The sequence below is a fragment of the Cyrtonyx montezumae genome, unplaced genomic scaffold, assembly GCF_038088225.1.
Source record: "Cyrtonyx montezumae isolate F1298 unplaced genomic scaffold, pur_monq_1.0 scaffold_8, whole genome shotgun sequence".
Taxonomy (NCBI): Eukaryota; Metazoa; Chordata; class Aves; order Galliformes; family Odontophoridae; genus Cyrtonyx; species Cyrtonyx montezumae.
Genome location: NW_027072089.1, coordinates 40,848,608 through 40,872,331, shown reverse-complemented (window position 1 = coordinate 40,872,331; position 23,724 = coordinate 40,848,608). Strand labels below are relative to the sequence as shown.

At 36.9% G+C, this 23,724-nt stretch overlaps 1 protein-coding gene across 3 annotated transcripts in view; it reads right to left on the bottom strand.

The window, feature by feature from the left end:
• Positions 1-23,387, bottom strand: part of B4GALT6 (beta-1,4-galactosyltransferase 6) — a 37,332-nt gene extending 13,945 nt beyond the window's left edge. The window contains exons 1-9 of one of the 3 annotated variants that reach the window (XM_065753452.1): positions 23,149-23,387; positions 11,287-11,403; positions 10,810-10,923; positions 8,761-8,885; positions 8,225-8,341; positions 7,626-7,813; positions 6,573-6,695; positions 5,704-5,805; positions 2,215-4,056 (exon numbers count right to left, since the gene is read on the bottom strand). In XM_065753452.1, coding sequence (XP_065609524.1) covers positions 3,909-4,056; positions 5,704-5,805; positions 6,573-6,695; positions 7,626-7,813; positions 8,225-8,341; positions 8,761-8,885; positions 10,810-10,923; positions 11,287-11,386 — 1,017 coding nt within the window. In that variant the 5' untranslated portion in view covers positions 11,387-11,403; positions 23,149-23,387 and the 3' untranslated portion in view covers positions 2,215-3,908. Of the gene's footprint in view, positions 1-2,214; positions 4,057-5,703; positions 5,806-6,572; positions 6,696-7,625; positions 7,814-8,224; positions 8,342-8,760; positions 8,886-10,809; positions 10,924-11,286; positions 11,404-23,051 lie in introns of those variants that run through there. The other 2 variants (XM_065753450.1, XM_065753451.1) reach the window with 2 other exon arrangements.
• Positions 23,388-23,724: the final 337 nt, after the last annotated feature.

Genomic DNA, 23,724 nt, shown 5'->3' with positions numbered 1-23,724 from the left:
ACTCCAAAATATAACTAGAAGCACTTTCAAGGAGAATCTGTATCTACTGCTGCAGAAAATTAAAACTATCAAACACACTTGAAGTTATTTGTGCATTCTCAAAAGGTTCATGGAGTTCTGCAAATACCTCTGCCTTCAATTTAAGTACTCCAAAAAATTACTTGCATACCTTTAGCATTCAGACACTTCTCTAATAATAACTTTAAGACAAAAGGAAAAGGTACGAAGGACAACTGCTGGTTCCTGAGAAAATCAGCTTCCTATTTAACACCAAGAGATAGGATTCATTCATGTTTTTCACATCACTGTAATTCAAGTTCAAGGAAAATTACTCTTAAAACAAGAACAGAGGAGATCTATTAGGAGAGTTAACAAAAGTAATCCCACCACAGCCTAGCCCACATTGCTGCCCAATTTCCCCTTCCTCTTCCTGTTTTTTTTTTTTTGAGAAATCATGCATTACAAAAATCAGCATTTTGTAATCTAAACAAGAGATACCTCTCCAGAAAGCCTCAGAATAAACAAACCAACACAATCTTTAGAACATTATATTTCATAAAAGACAATGATAAAAAAGTACAAACATTCTCATGAACAACAACCAAAAAAACCCAACCAAAATTATGATCGTACACAGGAAATTCCCAGCATATGTTTCAGTGCATTTTTCACTAAGACTATCTTACATACATCTAGAAATAAAATCTTAAGTACACTTCCTCTTGCTGATAAGCAGCGGGTGTTTTTAATATTTTTAAGTAACTTGCTCAATTAGTAATCCACCTCAACACAGTTATTAGTAAACATAATAGAAAAATAGACTGGCAAGATCTATCAGACGCTTCTCAATATATTCTCCATTCTGATATGGATTTTATATTCTCCTACTTAAATTTATGTTAAAGAAAATGGGTTTAAGAGTATCTCAGTATATGAGCCAGATTCCGCTGTTAATATTTCTGTAAAATTTCTTACTCTCATTTGCAAGACTGTCAGAATCTTGTAAAAATAATTCCTCTTCTCCCTCCATGTTAGCTCCTTGAAGAGAAGGCTCTCTGTATTCACCTCATCAGCAATTCTAACAGCAGTGTGCTTGGCTTCTCCCTACATTTAACAAGAATTATGAAAAATATCAAAAGGAATGTACAGAACTCTTAGTTCTGCATCACAATTATATTGTTTGAAGGCACTGTCCAGTTTAAAATTCAGTACAGACTAGTACTGAGCTCAAGCAGAGAGCATACAAACGTTATTCTGATGTAATTTAAGATGGCACCTTTGAAAACATCTCAACAAAGTGATCAAAGTTATTTAGAGAGGAGTGTTGGTTAATGATTCATAAGGTAACATCCATCACTTTGGGGCACCAAAACGTAAACTCTTCCAGGACTCAGCTACATGTCATAATCTGATCACATCCTGGTTTAAAATCGTATTTTTCCTAAGACCAGACATGACTAATCACTTACAGCTGTAAAATTATATTAGTTCTGCCACGTCAAATGTGTAATACATTATGGATATATGTATCTATGCATATAGATATGCATTTGAGTTTCTAAAAATTGCACGTTTCACAGAATGCCTACTGAATGGGCACAAGAGCATGCTTCAGAAAACAGTACAGACCTACAGTACCAAAGGATGTTTGGTAATCACAGGTGTGGAATTGTAGGTGAACTTTGTACTGGAAACCAGAAATCACTTCAAAATTATAACAATTTAAAATTTATTCAACAGTTCTTGAAGTGTATTAGTCTGTTATGAAATGAGATCAATTTTATTTTGAAGATGTAGTTGATCATAAATACATTATCTCCCTTTTTCCATATGCTTCAGAATATCCTATACACTCAGTTATAAAAATATATCAGGAAGTGATCTATGAAGTTTTGAAAAGTTGTTCTGTTCACTTTATACTTTGTTATTTTCATTGCATTATAACATTGCTAATGCATATCAGATAAACTACTAGATTTCAGGGTAATTCCCCAAAAGTTTATCCCTTACAATTGTTCTCAAGTACTCAATTAAATTACTACATACCTACAAAATATTATTTGGGATGTCTACAAGTAAAATCCTAACTTTACTTAAGAATGACCAAGAGCAAAATCTGCTGCTGGGATGTCGAAGAAGTAAGAAGTGTTGATGGCAACCAAAAATAAACATAGCACCACACTATTTGTGGCAATTCAGGAAACCAACATGAGTTAGTATTTTTTCTCTACACTCTTACAGAACACTCTACAGATAAACAATCCTATACTGCCTTCCATTCTTTACAGGAGCAAAGTCAGTCTTTGGTTCTAAAGAGTGAAATAACTGCAACAAAAAACAGTTCAGGAGAGCTTAGTCAATATATTTGCATTAACATAGAAAATAAATGATTCAGTCCTTTTCCTTATTGTTAAACAAAGGATGTAAAAATAAAAATAGGAAAAAATAATACTTAGCATTGAATTACTTATAGGTAGCTTAACATTACAAACAAACGGGAAACAGGAAAATAAGAAGATATGTTTTTCAGGCTAGTTATTGGTACATTTTACACCACAAAAATAGAGAAACAGACAGGACCAATTCTCAGTGGAACTGTGCAACCTCAATCTCATTCGAAGTCATAGACTTGAGGATACTTAGTGCATCATAAAAGCATTCAGCACTGTACTAGAATAGGCCCTTAAATAGCTATATTGATTAATATATTATAGGTGGAATTTTAAAAAGCACTCAGCTTAATTTCAGTTTCTCTTATGCAATCATAAGTGGAACAGTTTGACCTACATCATGTTTCTGAAAATCCCACACTGCAAGCATTAAAACTACTTTATTATTTTCTTAGAAATCTAACTTTAAATATTCTTCCAATGAAGACACATTTTTGGCTCTTCTGATTTTGGAGGAATAAAAGTGCTTTTAAATAGCATTAAAAAAAAGAAAAAAGACAATACCAAAATACTGTATGCACCCAGACACATTGTTTTAGCATTAAAATCCCTGACATTGACACTAGTGGCACACATGGAAACATTTAAGAGTTCCTGTAGATAATAGTATGCAACAACCTCAAGATTTTCCATAATACACATGCAATAGGGATATAAATATGATTTAGATGGCAGGCAGGGTACTGTATAATTTTGCTGGCAATAAATAAAATTAGAAGCTTTCTTTTGAGAAAGTTCATATATGCAATTGATTCTTCTATATAGATATGCAGAAGGCCTAGAGCTCAAAACTAGTATAACAGTTTACAGTCATAGCTGGCCAACAGTTAGTATTACCTTCATTTCACACAAGGTATAACCTTTTTTAAGGATACTTACATTTTACACTTGTTCTTTCATGCTAATAGAAACATTCCTATAGAATTCAAACAAGAACACACCCAAAAATACATACTGAAGCATAAAATATTGAGCAATTTAAAAGCAATGTACACACATTAATTTACATCACATATTTACAAAACACATTTTAAAAAGGACGAAAAAGCATTCATTTAAATACAGGAGGGTAGAGTGGGAGCAATTCAGTATAAAAAAAGTCCTGGAAGAAGAATGTCTCTACTTCCAGTGAAGCTAGCAAGTCTGTTTTCTGCAGTTATTTAGCTGAGTGGTTAAGATAGAGAATATGGAGAATGAAGGCTTGAACAGTAGTCTCATGCTGTAAACATCTGAGTGGCAGCTGCTGGCTTTTCTTTCAGAACAGAATGCATGGTGCATACAATCATTTTACTTCTCATCCCAAATACGCATCATCAAATGGACAAAAATCCCTAATTCTAAGACATTGATTGTTGTGGCTTTTTTTTTGTTTTGTTTTACAGCGTCTTCAGTGTCTATTAATACCTTCCAGTGCATTGAAAGTTCACTCCAGTAGGACAGCTTGTGACACCATTTCCATCAGTAGTCTCTAATAGGAGCAAGTTCTGGTATAAGATTAACAGTTACATTTTTATACAATCTACTGACAAGTATTTTAGGAGTATATACTAAATTGTTCAACCCATCAATATATTGACGCTCTCTGGAATACCTCAGAAGTTTATATCTGTAGAGAGAGTTGGAAGAAGAAAACAAGAAAGATTTACAAGAAACCATTCAAGTTACATTAGGCATGATACAGTAACAGTCACATCAGTTTGAAAGACTACAACCTTTAAACCCTGAAACTATCAGTTTTTTGAAAGCACTAAACTATTTATCTCAACTGTAAAGCCTGTCACTGGCTTTTCATTTAAAAAACACTTGGACTTTATGTATACAAGCTAATCTTAAGACCACGTAAAAAGATCAGAGGAGAATGCTGGTGGTATGGCAGCAGAGGTTGAATCTTCCATGCCAATACGCTTTATTGCCATGCAGCACATAGTAGAAGGGCAGTCTGACAAAGTCTGACATGGAAATGCATACGGAGTGTACGTAATTGAATTCTTCCATGCAGAAAACTTTGCACCCCTTGACACTCCTTCATGCTTGCTGAACATTTGTGGAGATCACAGAGAATGTGAGCACAGTTAGGTGGTGCATTTCAGCACTGCCAACAGTGACCTCAAAGACGAGTCATGTTCCAGATGGCCATGTAGATTTTTGAGTGTGGCAGGTGGGCTCTTGTTCATTGCTGACAAAAATGCATAGCTAATGGAGGCGACTACGTTAAAAATAACAGCTGGTAGTTGAGAATCTGTTCTATCAAATAGTGCTATTGCACTCTTTGTATCTGCTGTTGTTTCGATGGCTTTACTTCTGCAGCAGTCCACATACTTTTTGTGATTAAAAATTAAACTCCTTTTCAAAGAACATTTGGTTTCTTCACTACTTTTTTGTGATAAAACTCACTAGACAGGTAAGATCTAGATGCTTTCACTGTGCAACAGCATATATGTAAGATGCCTGAATTTCTTTACATTTCATGCTTCATGCATTTGCACACATCTAAACTGTAGGTTATTGAAAAGTAGTTTTTCCTTCTATGTTATTGATACATATTTTTTTAACATCACATATTTACTCATATCTACGGTATCTGCCCATTTTCAGCTTTATTCATTGTTTTTAAATACTGATGCTCCCAGAAAAATAGAAGACACCCACTGATAGCAAAAGTGAGCAGGATTTCTAGTTACTTGTAAACATATACCAAAAACCCTTTATTTTGGGCTTCATATTACACCTTGTAGATGTAGCTCATCTGCTACACTCTTTCTTGGTTGCTACTCTACACTAGCACAGACAGAAGCGTTTTGCATAAGAAAGGAACCACTAAACAAAATGTCCACGTGATCAGGAAACAAGACCTTCATTTCAAAATACAATGATATATGATGGAAAAAAAATAACCCTTGAGGAGTCCTAAAGCCTGTTTTCACACAAGTTATTATCCCTAGCTGCACTGCTTCCTTCTGCAGAATATCTAGATCACCAAACTAGTAAAGGTCTTCCAGCACTAGCGAGCAAACTACAAAGGAACTTTCTGCATCAAAGAGAATGATATCACTGACACACAAACTCAGTCTCTCTCATGGTTAAACAAGAGAAGCTTGAACGCAAAACATAGTATGTTTAAAAGACATAGGGTTTAGCACTGAAGAATGAGCAACACTTCCAAGCTCTGACTGCTTATATACATATATTTTCTGCACATATAAATAAGAAATCTTTACATCTTTAGCTACCAAGTTTGATATGTTTTTCTTACCTTCCTAAAAACTGGACTTCACCTCTGTGATGATGAGGAATGGATTTGTATTTCCCTAAATCTCCCTCTGGTCTCGTTACATTGTACCCAGCATAGTGAACCCTGCAGTGCAATAAAAAACAAACGTATTTTGGATATTTTGTTTAAGTTACAGAAGTGGAAACTGCATTAACTGTTTTGAAGCTCAGTCTTTGCATACACCGACATCCTCTCCCTTAAAAAAAAAATCCCTTCTGTCTCAACAAATAATACTGTAAAAAAAAAATCAATTAACTGGGAAACATCAATTATATGTTTAAGGCACAATGGGATGAAAAATGAGAACAGCAAGGAAAGAAAAAAACAAATTTTTACTTTAAAAAATATATATATGAACTCATGTTTTAAGAACTCCACTGAAATTTACAGTTGCTTACTGTGAGCAGTTAGTAACACAGCAAAGGCTGCCATCCGTTACCCAATTTGTGACTATCAGCAGTCACAAATTAGGTTACCACTCAGACACAGCTCATAAGATGTTAAAAAAACTTGAAATTCATGCTTATTCTACAGCCTTTAAAATGTTACTCCACAGTGCTAGCAGCAGAGACATACTACAAGCAAAAAGCTACATACAAAGGAATAGGAGGAATGAGGCCAATATACTTAATAGTATTATCTGTTGTTATACCCATTATGTGTTAAAAGCACTCTCTCAAGTCTGTTACATATCTCCAAAGCAAAAAGGCCAAGAAAAAAAAATGAATGTCATACTCATTTTTACTCTTTAGAAAACACAGTGTGCCCATTTAAAACAAAATATTTCACCGTTCTCAAGTGTTGGATACTACAGAGCAATCAAAACAATATATTAAGTACTAAACATTCACCTGTTCCAAAGATCATCATCTTCTCCACCCCATCCCCAAAAGGCATTTGGAAATCCATTTATCTTCTTGAATTGTTCCACTGTCAGACCACTTACACCACCAAAGAACTCATTGTACGGAAGACTGAAAAGGAAAAATTCTTAGCTGGACTTCGATAAGACGCCCTCTTATTGAGAAATGCCTTTCAGTGAAACACGAAGAATCCATAACTGAGGACGTGTACAGAAGTGGAATGTGTCCACTAAGAAAAACTGCTTCACAGATCACTGGCATTAACTAATAGACATTGAAGTAGCATAAGATGTTTACAGCAGCATCAGATTTGCATGAAAGGAACTCAAGACTGTAGCTCAAATTTATATCACCACATGAAACATAAGTCTACCACATATTTTAGATGCTGATTTTGATCCAAAGCCGAGGGAAGTATGAAATTAAGCCTTCCAACTATTGTCTTTTGAACTGTCTTTTGAACTACTTAACCAAAAAGAAAAACCTCTTCATATAAAATCACAATGGAATAATAATAAATAATCAGTAAAGCATCAGTTCAGTTATTTTAATTCACATCTGTATTCCAAGGAACAGTTAAAAGTTAAAGTAACAGTTTAATAGTAAATATTTTACTGTAGTTGAATATCTATTTAATAAAAGAAAATTTTGACTTCCAGGTTTAGAAAATAAGTTTTTAAATCAAGAGTATGTATAGGCTGTTTCTTTTCCAGTGAGTATACACTAAGTACTAGTGCATAATTATTAATATGCAGTTGACCAAAAAAACAGTCACTTTCCCTATATATAGGCAATATATACACACCAGGAGACCTATGCAAGAGATTTCCAGTCCTCAAAATATTTCCTCAGTATAAAAAGATACTCAAGTCTCAGTATTAACTTCCAAGATTTTTTACGTACATTCTTTACTCAGCAGCTGCTACAGTGAAGAGTGTTTTAACAAATAATGTTTCATCTACAGGATTTACTATGAAAAATTATATACACTTGAAGAATGTTTAAGACCTAGCAAGCATGTGGATAAAGCTAGTTACTTACATGTACATATATTTGTCCAACTTTGCTGCAAAATGACGTGGCATTTCTCCACATCCATAATAATTTCGGTCATTTTCTGGTAAGTGATCAACATCATGAAATATTATGCAGTCCCAGACAACATCCTTCATAGCCTCCTTGAAGCCAACATTAAAGAGCATTGCACGATTAAAAGGTTGAGTACCTGTCTTCAAACAGAAAACAAAGAAAGATGTACTTCCAAGACCAGAAAAACACATTTCACACAAAAAGAAAAAAGTATTCACAAAGATGCTTCTTATTCCTTTAGTTAAACTGAGGAATGGTTTTGGTTAACATCAACTGTACTCTTATTTAGCAGTCTAAGATGGCTTTCCACCTGGCACAAAACTTAACAACACAAGCAGCTTACAGCATTTGATCAATGCAGTATGCTGTTACCAGTTAGCTGAAGTATTTTAATAGTATCTAAAGCTTTTATAACTATTGCATGCATAACAGGCAAGTATAACATCAAGTGTAACAGTTTAATTCTGGATTCACCCAGATCTTGGTAAAAGTGTCAGATCTCCTTTAGTAAGGAATCCTGAAGACTCATTTTTTCAAGTAAATGTTGTTACCTGTTCAACAACATAGAAGGCAAATTCCAGACGCTGCTTCTGCAACATAGGTATCAGATGCCGGAAGAAAATTGGAAGATGCTCGTGACGATTCCGAAAAGGAATGATGATTGCCACCTTCAAAAAATGATTTATATGAAATTATTATGTTAATATTTTTTCATTATGCTTTACTTAATACAGATAAACTATTTTAAATTAGCTCAATGCTCTACAACATGTCATTTTCATTAAGAAAGCAAGTTGGAATTTTGCTCAAGCAACTAAAAAGAGAAGGAAGTGTTTAAGTTGAATATAATTTTCATTTTATAATAATTTACTTCTAGTTAATCTTTAAGCAACATACACACTGGACAAGTTTATGTCTACATAACAGTGTTTAATGACAGCTCATAACAATCCATTTCATGTTTTTCAACAAGCTTTAGTCTCTTTGAGCACATGTGGTCTCTCTAATAGACCACATGCAATTCAAAAGTCACAGTAAAAGAGCGAGTAACTGCAACTGAATGCAAACAAAAAAAGAAACATCTCACCTTCCATCGTGGCTTACAGTCTTTGGGTTTCCAGTGTCCTCCTGGTTTAATGTCTAAGTCTTTTGAAAATAGTTCCTGAATTTCATCAAAACTAATTTCACTCATATTTACATCAATAAGGCCTCCTATATAGAAGAAAAATTAATATAATTTCAATTAAGACAACAGATCTAACTCTACAAAGTATATTACAGGCAACAAGCATTGGGACCTTAAGGATTATGTAGTTCCAACCCTCCTAAAACCAGATCACATTGCCCAGAATCCCATGCAACTTGACGTTGAACAACTTCAGGGATAGAGCATCTGCTGTTAACAACATACACAAAATGGGAAATACTTGGCCATGATACAGTATGTATGAAGAGACTTTAACCATCTATAATGGATTCTATGTTAATAGAAGAAACTGTAATGTAACTGTACAAAAGAGGCAAACTTAATGCTGGCACAGATGCTGTATTAAAGACGAAGTTATTACTAGTCTAGTTTTGTTCTCTAGTCCTATCAGGGCTTTAGCTGGGTGTGACTTTCAAAAGGAAATCAAATAAGAGAATCTACACTAAAAAAAAAAATAACAAGAGTTCAAAACTATATAATCTAGAAAAGCTGAAAGAATTGCTTTATCTACAGAGGAGAAGAGACAAAAACCGTAATTCTTCTCCAAAACCTAATAATTTGTTATACAGATGTTATACTCTTCCAGGCAACAAGAAGAATGGCAAGGAAAAATCCAACTACTAGTTACACCATGATGAGAGTAAACACATGACAAATGCTAGGAAAAGCTCAACCATTCACTTGATGGAACATTAGAACATACAAGTTCTGGAGAATTTCTCCTCTGAGGATTATTTTTTAAATACAAATAGATTTTTCTGCTATCTACTAAAATGGTTAAGGTATATTTCACCCCAGCATGCTGAGGTGATCAAACTAAATATCCAGATATGCCTTAACAGCTCACTAAGACTGTTCTTAGACTTGCAGTGATTTTGCAAACTACAAGTTGAGATAACCTTAATATAAAATAAAACTGAGGGGTAAATGAAAAGCAGATCAGTTGTTTTTAAGTCAGTACTGAAATTATACAAGCAGTGTGATCATCAGTATCTTGAAGCAGAGATATATTACTCCAGTTATGAACTAGCACAGCAGTGCTCAATCACTGTGTTGGAACCTAAAAGACTGAGTCATGCAGAAAACACTCATTCCTCATATTTCAAGAGCATACGTACTTAGGACAAATGGGATTTTACCACACTCATTCCAGGATTAAAATTTTGAAAATGGATTTCAGTCACGTGAGAAAATGTAGTTGATTTCTATAATAATCTTGAAGTTTCATTTAGATTATAATTAAGCACACATAGATATTGAAAAAGGAGGTATGAAAACCAAATGATGAATCACACACATCCACTGAATTACTTCCTATCAAAAATATGCTTTTATTAAATTCAGCAGGACAGAGTAAGTACAAATAAAGAGAACGTTAGTAAAAAAAAAGACAAGAGAAAAGCCACAAGAAGATCTATAGACAAATTCTTGTAGAATTACATATAGACAATAAGGTTGAAAGGAAGAATGGCAAAATAGAATGCAAGTCCCTGTTCTGGCAATTGTAAATACAAATCAGTGCAAACAAACTCACATTAGAGATCAAGATTACATGGCAGAATTAGGCTGAAACATCAGCATCTTAATCTCTACATTCCTGGGCAGTAAATTAACCCACAAGGGCAACAGTTTAGCAGAAGTCAAAGTTTTGAATTAATGAAATAGGCAGAATTTGACTATCATATTCCTTAAAAGTTTCCTTAAGAATGCTAGCTTATATGTATATATTTGTGTAATATAATCATCATTTTGTTTTGCAATTATTTATATTTCATGCTGTTGGAACTTTTTATTACTTTCCCAAAATAGGATAACTGCAATATTTAGTATGAAATTCTTCTTTCTTCTGTATTAAAATTATTATGTTGTATTTTAAGTACAATCTAATTGATCATATAAGATTTTTTTTAATTTTTATTTTAAACTTACTCATGTAAGGCAGTTTCTCTGGACAAGCTTGATAAGGAGAATAAGTGAAGTTTTCTGGAAGATACATTGTTGTTTGAGCAACACAGTCACTAGAATTGTTTCCTTCAGGATAATCTTAAAAAGAAGAAAAGATTTTTGTAAAAACATACATTATGCAGTGATTTTTGTATCATACCATCATGCAGTTGACAACACTGACTTTGTTAACACAAAACTGCTTGCAGCATGATTAAAAAAACATTTTACCCCCACAACGTTAATTCAATTAAAATACCTGTGTTACAACTATGACATTTTCCCTGTTAAAATGAACTCATAAACGTTAACTCTTTGGCCTTCTCTAAAGTCACTGAAAAGTAGGATGTGGTTCTAGGTTTTCATCATCAAGCTACATCATCAAGGTTTGTTTCTGTAGGTCCCCACCTCCCACCCCAAAAAGCCCTTTTAAAAATGAAACTAAATAAGAAATATCTTTACCTGTTCCATTCAGTGTTGTGTTTTTGTTAGTATACAATCTGATCATGTGTCCTATTGTTTTTACATTTTCTCTCAACATAATACCACGAGCTTGCACCATGAAGAGATATGTATTTGCTGATAAAACAAAAAGCAATTTTGATTTCAATTAAAATAAGGTTATTTCAAAATTATTTTAACATTCATTTATAATGTGCACAGTACTCGCTACTAGGTCTAAATTCATAGCCAGTGACTATTAATCATCCAAAAATCAAGATCCAGAAAGAGTGAAGTGTAACAGCAGTAAAACAAGAACAAAAATTCAGTGACAGGCCTATTTAATAAAATTACAAAAAGTCATTATGTGTTTCACATGACATTTTCTTTTCACTTTAGCTCACAGAAAGCAACACATCAGTGAATCAATTGAATTTACTGAAAAAAGTTTTCAAGTGCAGACACATCCATCCACCTCAAAAAAAAAAATAGGATAAGCATTAATACACACATCATAGGAAAGAAGTCTATAAATTCTTTAGACCTAGAGAGCTATTCCCCTTTTTAAATCATTAATAACAGATTTCAACCAAAACATACTGTTATTAATTCACTCCTATCTGCTGTTTCATTATACAATTGTTATTAATATTTTAAGATTGGCAGTGATTTATGCTCGATAATTAGATCGAAAGTATTCATTTTAGGCATTAGGCATGAGTGAATCAACATTCAAAGTAACTGTGACACACGTAGCAACAGTAAGAAATATTAGTTTACTTCAGCTTTGCTTTCAAAGTCCCACATTAGACTTCAATATAATTCTCAGTACTAAACAGAGAACAAGTTAAGTTGGAAAAGAGGCTGCATTTGTAACTGAATAAGTTAATGTGTATCCAGGACACAGGACTAAAAAAAAAATAATGTAAAAGAAATGACAAAAATCACTTTGCAGAATGATTTTTAATCTTTGGAGCAACAGGGATCAAACGATCATCTATTTAACTACTTGAATTTCAGTCATTTCAACTATTTTAAGCATCCATTTGTTCAGTAGATATTTGGCTTGCTGGAAACTAGTGATCCACCATAACCAAAAAGTGCTCTGAGATTCTGGAGGAAATAACATACCAGAAAAAAAAATGTTTAACCTTAATCATGCCTAAATAGATTAGCAGAAATTAGAAAATTATCTCAGGAAATCCACTTCAACCACCTTCATCAGATGACCCAGCACCCATGGCATGACACAAACACAACAGCTCACAATGCCAAAAGCGGATGTTGGTGGTATGGCAGAGGCTGAACCTTCCCACTAATAATATTCAGTAATATTCCATCGCTGTGTGACAGAGATGGTCTCTGAATGGTGTCTACAGAATGCTGTCTGACACCAAAGTGTTTATGAAGCAAAGGTGGGGAACTGAATTCTTCCATATAGAAAAAATGGCACCTACTGATGTTCACGGTCACTTGCTCGACTTTAATGGAGATGAAATAGTGCATGTGAGCACAGGGAGGTGGTGAGTTTCAGCAGCACCAACAGCAGTATCAAGGACAAGCCATGTTCCAGATAGTCATGCTAAGCTCTTACACCATGAAATGAAGAGTTCATCCATGTGAACTGGATAATGGTGGTGATTATGTTGAAAAAAATACTGTTTTGTAGTAGAGAATTTGCTCTACCAAACAGTGCAATTGTGTGCTTAGTATTTGTTACGTTTCCATGGAAATAAATAGGAGGCACTGCTTTTGAAGTGATCAACCTAACTGAATCAGTTGAAGACTTCTCACAGTACAATACAAGAGAATTTGTTATAAAGGGCAGAACACCTCCAAAGGAAAATATGATGAACAATACCACCACACTAGCGAACAATACTGACATCCACAGAGACCTAAATACCTACACTATCTTTCAAGAAATAATATTCATAAATCCTGCCATAATGTTTTTGTTTTCATTTTAAAAGAATTTATGGGGAGTTTTATTGGCATTCAGAAAACTCATTAATAACAACAAGGGAAACTATTACTTGTCAGTCAAGCTCAGAACATTTCAGGCACTGTGCATGGATCTGAATTCTCAAACTCCTGATCAAGATGACTAGCTGCTTTGACTCTTGAGAATCCACATGTGTAAACATTATTCAACTATTGGCATAGTTAACTTGTGTTAAAATCCTACAGCCACTAAAACAAAACACCAATAAGAAACGAGCTTGGCCTGGTACTCCGAAGGTAGGATAGGAGATCCAGCAAGAATGATTTTTACTGGGATTCAAGACAACCAGGCCCAAAGCAACAGATACCATTCAGTGTTCCTCACAGAAAACTTGGATGAAAGCTCCTCAAAAATTTACTCCATTCACTACAGTAGCACTTTTAAGTTCTAATTATTTTCTTACATTGGAACACTCCCATTCAATTTATGTTTTTAGGGTGTTTATATTAAGCATTGAGTAATCTATAATACTCATGAAGTTATAAATAATTACCTCCACAAAAAACCTTCAAGAAAATTTCTTCCGAAGTACTTTTTTCTCCACAGTCATTACTGTGTTGATGCTTTTACACCTCTAAGCGATGAAAGGCAGATTATGATTTTACAAAAGATCACAGTCTGCACATAAATGACATTGCAATGCAACACCGACACTAGTTTAGTAAGCTGTGTCACAGTCACAAGTAGTTTTTTTTTAGAGATATGTTATACTCAATATTGTGTGTCTCCTGGGTTCCATGCCTAGACCTCTTTCAGAGGGGCCATAAATCATTCCACTAGCTTTGTGCTCCTTTTTCACTAGAAACACTGCAAGTCTCTCTTGAAACCTCCTATTAATGAACTCAACTCTCTTAATAAGAAAGCTTAATTTTTTTCTACTTACATGTTTACCAGCCTCGGGGATATTTTTTTTCCTCACTGCTACCAAACCACACAGACTGAAAACACTTCTGCTGTTACACAAATAAATACTACACAAACAGCAACAGAAACTTTGGACACTATATAGGCAGCAAATGTATTCTCCAGAATTGTTTCTGCTATGGCTGAAAGGAAAGATTTATTCCATAAGTCACAAGAAAGAATATTAAATCAATCTGCTCCAACATGTTACCATTATAGTTTTAGAAACCTGTTGGTATTAAGTATAGCACTAAGACAAAGACCTTGAAACAAGTCCACAGGAAAGACAAGTGTGTCTTAGAAACTACCTTCAATTCCTATGGGAAACTTTATTCTAATCCAGGTAAGAATGCAAACATAAACCTGATTAAACTGATTTTCTGCAAAAGCATCTAGAAGCTCAATTTTTATTTATTTATTTTTTTAAGGAAAATTTGCTTCTACTGAAAAAAGGAAGAAAAATGAAAATAAACCCACTAGACCTTTATGACAAACATATAAAAGACATTTCTCTGTGAAAATACAGCCAGAATCACAAAAACAATCAGTCAAAGTCTGCTGTCAGCTCTTGACAAGAGGAAGATCTACCCTTGTCATGTCTAAATCAATATATTGGTGAAGCCCACTCCAATACCTCATATTCCTGGTTCACCTGCTTGACAAGCCACCATTCACTTCTACACAAATACACATACACAATGCATCAACTGCCCTTCTTTTCACTTTTTATTCTCTTTGTGGCAGCTACCTGGGACTCGAGCACAAAAATTAGATAGACACTATCTCATTACAGACAATCTAGCAGTTGTGACTTATACCAGAGAACTCCCTGCAAAAAAAGTAGGCAGGGATTAGTTTTTACTACAGAATCCACAACCACACTTAAATGTAACCTCTCCCTATCACTCTCCTACAACAGGATGCTTTTCTGTTGAAAAATAAAAACCTGTGTGGATATACCTTTCATAGTTTAGTCCTCCTGAATGGCACAGATGGTCTGCAATAGAACCTTATTTTAGCATAATATCCCAGCTGTCTTCTTTCTTATGTTCATTACTTTAAAAATGCACTGGAGGACAGAGTAGGAAAAAAAAAGCAGCAGCCAGCCCCCAACCTGACAGAACACTGCATCTTGCCATCGCCTGATCGAGTCTATATTCTATTGTCATTAAACAGCCTCTCAAGCAAGAGCAGATGCATGAGTTGCCAATTACTTCAAAAACTAAAAGCATCATGTGAAATCTTACTCCTAAAAACCTACCTGGTCTACTATCACAGGTTTTTCAACAAAAACCTGTGAAAAAAAGAGCATAGGTTACACCTCAGCAGTGACAGCAGCAAAAGCATTCAAGATAATCCTGAACAGACTGAAGTGTAACAGAAAAACACATCCATCCTCCTAATGTGTTAAGACTGAGAGCAGAACACTCCGTTACAGTTTGAGAACTTTTCATGGCAACCCTCTTTTCAATTGTCAGTGGTATTTCAACATGGGCCATCTCCCTGAGCTTGGCACACACTTCAAGAAACACTGCCTTCGCCGTCATGAACATCTCGTTCCACTATTATTTTTCTGCATTTGCACCAATCGCCATGCCTGTCACACTGCAAGGCAATGAACAAACCAGAAGTTTCCAAGGAACCACTCACAACCAATTTTCTTCACATTCTCTTTATTTTATATACACGGTCCTCAACTAGTCAGAAATACAGCACTCCAAACTCAGTGTTAAGAAAGCAGACTGTCACACAACGTACACAGTCATGAAGAAGCACAGTTCAGATATCAAAGAACAGGCCCATACAGGACAGTTGGGAATAAGTACTGTACTAAACATTCTACCTAATCCAACTGCAGTGTGAGCACAAGCTCATATCTAATTCAGTTAGATCTTTTTTTCTTCAGTTTTAAAAGATCACTGGTTATTAATAACTTTGTGTCAGACCAATAAGATGGAATAAGTTTTACACTTTCTTAAAATGTAAAAGTATGAGGAAAAAAAAAGCCTCAAGTCTTTTACACCAGGCAGCTTCCTGTTATTTAAATATCCACTTGAAGACTACTTAAATTTTTAACCAATAATTAATATTCTGAAGAGCAGGTGGAAGATAGAACTGATTATTTTAGCAAAACAGTCACAAAGCCACTAATGAGATTACAAACTATGATTTTTAAGATGCTAAAGAAGAAAAGAATACCATGGAGATTATAAAAGTAATTAACTTTTATCATTAAAATAATTTATTAAAAAAAAAAAAAGGAAGCCTTACATCACATACACTTCCACAACAATCAGCAGTAAAAGAGCCAAATATTTGTGTGAGGGTGATGAAACACTGGAACAGGTTGCCCAGCAAGATTGTGGCTACCTCTGCCCCAGAAGCACTCAAGGCCAGGCTGGATGGGGCTTTGTGCAGCCAGGCCTTGAGGGAGGTGTCCCTGCCTACAGCAGAAGGTTGGAACTAGGTGATCTTAAAGGTCCCTGCCAGCCCAAACCATTCTTTGACTCAAAAATTAGGTTATGTCAGTGCACTGCAAAATTAAAATGCAACAAATGCTGCTTCTATGGAAAGTAGGTCTTGCCAATGACCATTTCCCCTGAAGTTATATATCTGATATTCAACAGCCATTTTCATATGACTTCTGAAAAGCACATTCAACCCACTGCATAAGTAGTTTGAATCCATGTCAATTTTTAACAGAGATCTCAGCTAGTAACTGTAAATGGGAAATAATCTCACAAGGACATTTCTAGAACAAGTCCCATATGGACCTCTTCTCATCTCAAGGTTATATCGTATTATTCTAAGCAATATGAGAGATATAAATACACTACTGGCAGACTTTATGAATGGCAAATTAATCGAGTGTTAAACACAAAAGTGTTCATATTAAATTCTAAAGACTAAGCTAAATGTATAGCAAGCATAACTCATCTTGAGATGGCTTTGAAAGGCAAGAACTTAGGTGTGAGACATATTTTACACACTACAGCACAGGGACTTTAAAACAGATGTAATAAACCATTTTGCAGTAAAGACAACCAAACTAAGCTAAGACTGCTGGAAATTAGTTTCTGTTCACAAATTCCAATCTACCAAGAACACAGATAAAACCAATAGCAGTGTTCAAAATCTACAGGATTTTATTGTTGCACTTGTTAATCAGAAGTTTTCAGAACATATGCAACAATCAAAAAAAAAACGTAGGTCCTGAAACCTATTTTTAGCCTGATTTACTGTTGGAACATTTAAAATGAATTTTCATTGTTTGTAATTTAATAATAAATGGACACTTATTTCATGGGTATGGTGAGATTGTTTTCAAGTTTGCATGCATATTGCATGCAAGTAAAACATATTAGAAAGGCATAGATCATCTCAAGCTGTAAGAAATACCAACAACAGATGTTTCTGGAGGTCATTCATATGATGCAGATGGACAAATCTTTACCAGCTACCACTGAAAGGCTACAGAATTGTGTTTTTTCAATACTCCAGACAACATCTGTCTATTTGCTGTCACAGAGAATATGCCTAATGGATGAGTCCTCTGTCTCCAAGTCTGAGGGACCAAATAAATGTCATTTATCTGCTTAGCAGTGCCTGTAAAAATGAAAATCACACTGATCAAGTCTTCACTCAGGCGTGAAGAACAAAAATAATCAAATATTTTAGGTGTGATACCCAAAACAACCTTCAATACAGCTTCTAACATACTTTATACAGAGCTGGATTCAATGTAGGTCCCTTCCACCTCAGGATGCTCAGCTCTGACCTCCATAATCAGACAATTAGTTGATGCTATAGCAAGTTAAGTAATTTAGTAGCTAATTCTGAAACAAATTCCTCCAACTAAAGCCTTATGATAACAACTGAACCTAAAATCATTGTGGCACAACCAACAGCACACTGCCATTGCATTAGCCACAGCATAGCCTGCAGGTCAGTAGTACCAAATCTCCTCTGTACAGCCACTTGTGAGACCATATTAGGGTACTGCAGCTAGTATAGGAACTCCAGTAAAAGATTTTAACATATGAGAGCAAGCCCAGAGGTAAATCTCCATATTGGAGCAGATAACATAGAAAGAGAAACTGAAAGAAATGAGTTTTTCAAGTCTTGCATAGAAATGGCTATGGTTAAGGAAAATTTTGTGTCTTCAGTCACATAGTAGAAACAGAGAGAAAAGATGAAATTAAACGCTTCTTAGATCTAGACAGAAAAAATACACAAGCCAATGAACACAAGATAAAAAGATAGGAAATTCCAATAACATTACAATTTTCTTAAGAGTTGTGAAACACTGGAACAGGTTGTCCAAAGGAAGCACTGAATCTCCATTTCCAGAGATACTCGAAACTCAGCCAGACATGGCCATGAGCAATCTGATCTAGTATGATCTGCTTGCAGCAGGAGGTTGGATCAGGTAACTTCCACAGGTCCCTGCCAACCTAAATTATTCTGTGACCAAACAGCAAATCTTTGGAAACATTACAAATAACACAGATGCCAGGAACACAGATGCTGTGCCCATATCTATGGGCTCAGCACCTGGAACTACTCACTGGCAACCATTTATCTTGCTGATCACATTTTCAGTTCTTTCCTCCATTTCTGCACAAGTGAAAAGGATTGGTATAGTCTTTTACTAGTAAAAAATTATTTCCTAATACTCAACAGGGGCAGAAATAAAAGACATTAAATATATCAACTTGTAAGATGAAACCAATGGAGATGTTTCAAAGCTCTGCCTAGCTAGCAAGTTGCTCCTTAGTTAGGACTGACAGAGGAGGTTAACAGTAGCTGTGTTCTCCTCAACAGTCTTTTCCACTGTTCAGGATTTCTGGTTACTGAGGTCAAAAACAAACAGTATCTTCCACAATCCCTGCACTGCTTCATATCCAGTTCCCACAATGTCATTATGTCCAAGCAAGACTGCAGTTGACTACTGTGAGGTATAAGATGCTAGTAAAAGTATTCTGCTGGAGTCAGAAAAGGAAAAAAACAATAACAAAAACTGCTGTGTAAAACCAGTTACAATGTATAAGACTTCAGATATGATGCTGATAGAAAAGTTGAAAAGCAAAGTAAGAAAAAAATCTCTCTGGCAATTCTCAGACTGGCTTGGCAACGAAATAAAACCAGCAAATATTCTTTCTTGGTCACCACAACCCTTCATCTTTGTCTGATTTTCCTCCTCTTTGGAGACATTCCATGATGTAGACTCAAAACTAAATGTGTTTTGAATAGCTGTCAGCACCAGACATCAACTATTCATGTTGCTGTCATCAGTACTGTTATCAGCAACAGCAAATGAGATTCCTGCCAAAGACTCCTGCTCTCCTAGCTTCCTCAGTCTCTATGTGCAGGATATATTTGCAGTAAATATTTATGTATTTGGAACTTCCAATGAAGTTTCAGAATCATGTACCATCTTCATTTGTTAACTCAAAATAAGCAACTTCCATTTCAAGAACCCAAGAAGGAGCAGCAGATGAAGTGGTCTTCATGAAGGAATGGTGCCTGTTACTTCCATCAAATACAAGAGAACAGTACACAGACATTATTTCAACATTTAATTATTTAAAATGTTTGAAAAGGTGTTTTCTTGTTTATTACCATTTATTTTACCTTACTCACCTATCCCTTTAGCTTTTGTTTCAAAACATCCACCCAATTTAAAAGGGAAATAAAAATGAGAAAAAACTTTCCTTCTCTCATTAGCATTCAGAAGACTAAACTGTTCCAGTTTCAGTCCTTCTATCAGAAGCAGACAAGGAATGCTGAGGTAAGGTTGCAGCCATCTCCACCCCATCTTCTGTTTTTACAAAAGAAGGAAGAAGAGGTGTGTGGAAAACAGTGTATGAATTCCTCTCAAGCCCTATATTTTCACGTTGCGTGGATTACTACACATCTTAGTCTCAAAACACACAGTAGTGTCTGAAAAGCTGACATCTAATCTGATAGCTTTTCTATTCCTTATTTTATGAAATACACAGGAAAATAAAAGCTTCTGTTTCCCCAAGAACAAATATTCTGCGAGGGCTCACAAAAAAAAAAACAAAGAAAAAAATCAGTGATACACATACAATTACTGCACAAGTATTTAAACTTCAGAAATATAGAAAAACATCAAAATAAGTGACTGGTATTTTTCCCCCAGACAAATTGTCTGCATTCCAAATTCACAAAAATCTTCAGTTTCACTAATAAAAGCATCAATGCTATCTTCTAACAGAGGGAATGTGACAATAACCTCTTTGAAAAGTATCCCAGTGCTAAGGAGTTACTAGTGTGGACATCATCTCCTTTTGATAAGCCACAAATTGTGTGAAAGGAGGAATTCCATTCCATTAGACCAGTAAGAATTAAGTTTTCATTTAGTTTTTGTCTCAGAAAGCTACTATGAACATAATGCACGTGTTTTTTTCCCCCTCGCACTTTCCAGTACGCTGCTGCCCCACACAACTGGGAGATCAACTTGTCCTTTTTTCCAATTTCCACCTCCACCAGGAAGAGAAAACACTAAGGGAGCAGCACCAAGTCCCTACAGCACTTTACAGCTGTCTTCCCTTCTGCCATATCTTGGATCTTGAGGAAGAAAGTATTCTGATGAACCAAGGATATTTTCACTACAACACATCTGCACACAGAAATTATGACAGATCATAAATATTTATAACTGCAGAATAAAGTTCCACAGATCTCATTTTTGTTTTCAGTCTTACAAAATTTATTTTAGCATTTTTCATTTGAAGTTATGTATTCATAAAATGCTGCTAACAGGTAAGCTGGCTCAACTTCAGTAAACAGTCTTCAGCATTCTTCATCTCCTCATTCACAATCAACTCTGATTTAGATACACCTATTCCACTACACACAATTGAAGGGAAAAAGCACATACTGCAATTTGAAAATAGCATGTGCATACCACATGCAATTAATTACATGAATCACCTGTATAAACTCCTTCTTTCCTTCAGATCTTCCTCTGTTACTATTTATATTTTCATCCAATACTGCCAGGATAGGCACTGGCTTTATTCTAAGACCACATTTTACCTTCTTTCTCTTCACTGTACACAGTAACATTTCTGGAAGCAAATTCTTGGGAAATCATCATCACATCCACAACATGGCAGATTTGGATTACCAGAGTAAAGTTTTCCTACTACCCTTTCCTTCAATATTTTGTGTATTCACTTCCCCAGGAAGACTAGCATAGGATGGCAGCATTTTGAACTCTCTTTAAAGTATCCTCTTTAAAGTATCAGAGACAAAGAACAACTCTAAGTTGCGGGGTTTGCATATGCTTATGTTGGACAAGTGTTTACTACAACCACACATACAGAACAGTAACACAATTGAACAGTAGCTGGAAAGAGCTGCAATCTCAAACTCATTTAACTACTGAAGATTGTTTTTAATTGCAAAATGAGACTTGATACAGATGTCTGTAACACACATCTGAGATTGCAGTTTTTATTTTTTTAGTGTTGATTAGAACAAAAGAACCTACCCCAAGAATTCTTCTGGTATATACTGTTGATTTCACTTCATTCCTGGTGCAAGAAAAACTGAACAAGCATCTAACCCAATATATGGGCAGCAAGAAGTCAAGAAAGAAATCACTAGAGATTGTGAACCTGAATATGGTCCTATACAAATACTTTATTAAGAAGCAGATGTACTTCTAAGACATCCAGCTAAGAACAAAGATTTCAGTGATGCTGAAGAAAAAATCCAGCTGCACATGTTATGTATGTTAATGCTTTTGTTTAGTACAAAACCACAAACTGGACTAAATTAATTACAGAATGTTTTAAGTTGAAAGGGACCTTAAAGCCCACATAGTTCCAACCTCCTGCCATGGGCTGGGCTGCCACCCAGCAGCTCAGCTGTCCAAGGCCTCATCTAACCTGGCCTTAAGCACCTTCAGGGATGGAGCACCACAGCTTCTCTGGGCAGCTGTGCCACTGCCTCAACACCTTCTAAGTAAAAAAAAACTTCCTAACATCTAACCTAGATCTCTTCTTAGTTTACAGCCATTCCCCGTGGTCCTATCACTATTAGGCCATAAACAAAAGTTAAGCTGAACAGCCAGAAGAAAGCAGTTAATAGGATGCAATTACTGCAAAGATCCAGCCACCTAATCAGCAGGTACATTCTGCAGCAATGACTGCAGAGAGGAGTTTTAGGTACTGAAAAGACAGAAAGACATCTTCACACTTAGGAAGGCCCTGACAAGAGAGGCACAGGAGAAAGCACCAACATCCCCTGGAAAAAAGAGGAAGCATAGCCTAGCCAATAGACACACCACACGCAATACTTCTTATCTCAGGTAGCACAAACCAGTTCTGAAGGACTCGGCCAGTGAGTAAGAGCCTGAGGAAGCCCTGGGACAGGGCAAGCGAGCGGAGAACACAGCACCCGACCAGTGGTGCGGTTTGTTTCCCTACCAGACCCAGACGTGCAGCTGTGTTACGCAGCACTTCTTACACAGCCCATCTCCCCACTGCAGCAGCGATTTCAGAGGTAGAAGTTCACCAAGCGTAAAGCCTGTGAAGGCGCGCCACCGACAGAAGAACACGACAGATGTTTCTTTCAATTGATTCCCATTCACGCCCTTCGTTATTAACGCGGTTGCCGTCGCCTTAAAAAGATGCGTTCATGCAGCCCGCTCCTGGCTCCTGCCATTATTTCACAGCACGGCGTCACGGCGAGCAGCGCTTTTACCTCACTTTTCCGGCTTGGGAAGCAGGAATGGCACTACCCACGCCGCGACGCCAGATGAACCTTCTAGAGCGTCGGAAGGCAGCAGAACAAAGATGTAGGGCCCCACCCCAACCCCCACGCGGGCCGGCGCCCGGCTCACCTATGCCGGGGGCCACGTAGATGAAGTAGAGGCAGGAGGAGGAGAAGGAGAAGAAAAAGATGAAGGCGAGCATGGAGCGGTTGGAGACGCGCAGCACCTTCCGGAACTGTGGCATCCTCCCGCCGTCTCAGAGCCGCCCGCTCCCTCAATCCGCGCTTCCCGCAGGGCGGCGGCGGGCTCCTCCCATGGAGCGGCGACGGCTGCGCTGCGCTCCTCTCCTGCGGCTCCCAGAGCCCGGAGGAGGGCCCGCGAAGCAGGGCACGTGGCGGCCCCACCGATCCCCTAGCGCTGCCCCACGGCTCGGGGGCCGCTCCCGCCGCCGGGCGCCCGCTCCCTCGTCGCAGGCGGCGGCAGCATCCCTGCCGCCGGCGGACAGGCACCTCCGCGCCCGGCCCCGCCCCGCCGAGCCCCGGCTACTGCGGTGGTTGGAGCGTGCGCGAGCCGCGGCGGCGGCGGACTGCAGAACTGCGGCGGCAGGCGCGCGCCCAGCGGAGGGGGCCGGCGCCGCGTTATTGCTGCTGCTGCTGCCGCGGGCCAATGGGAGGGGAGGGAGAAGCGAACCCGCCCTCCCGATTGGCTGACGCGCGGGCGGGGGCCGCGAGGGTCCCCGTGCGCGTCACGTGACGGCGGGGCGGGAAGAGCTGTTGGGGCGGGGGGAGTGGGCGGTTGCGCG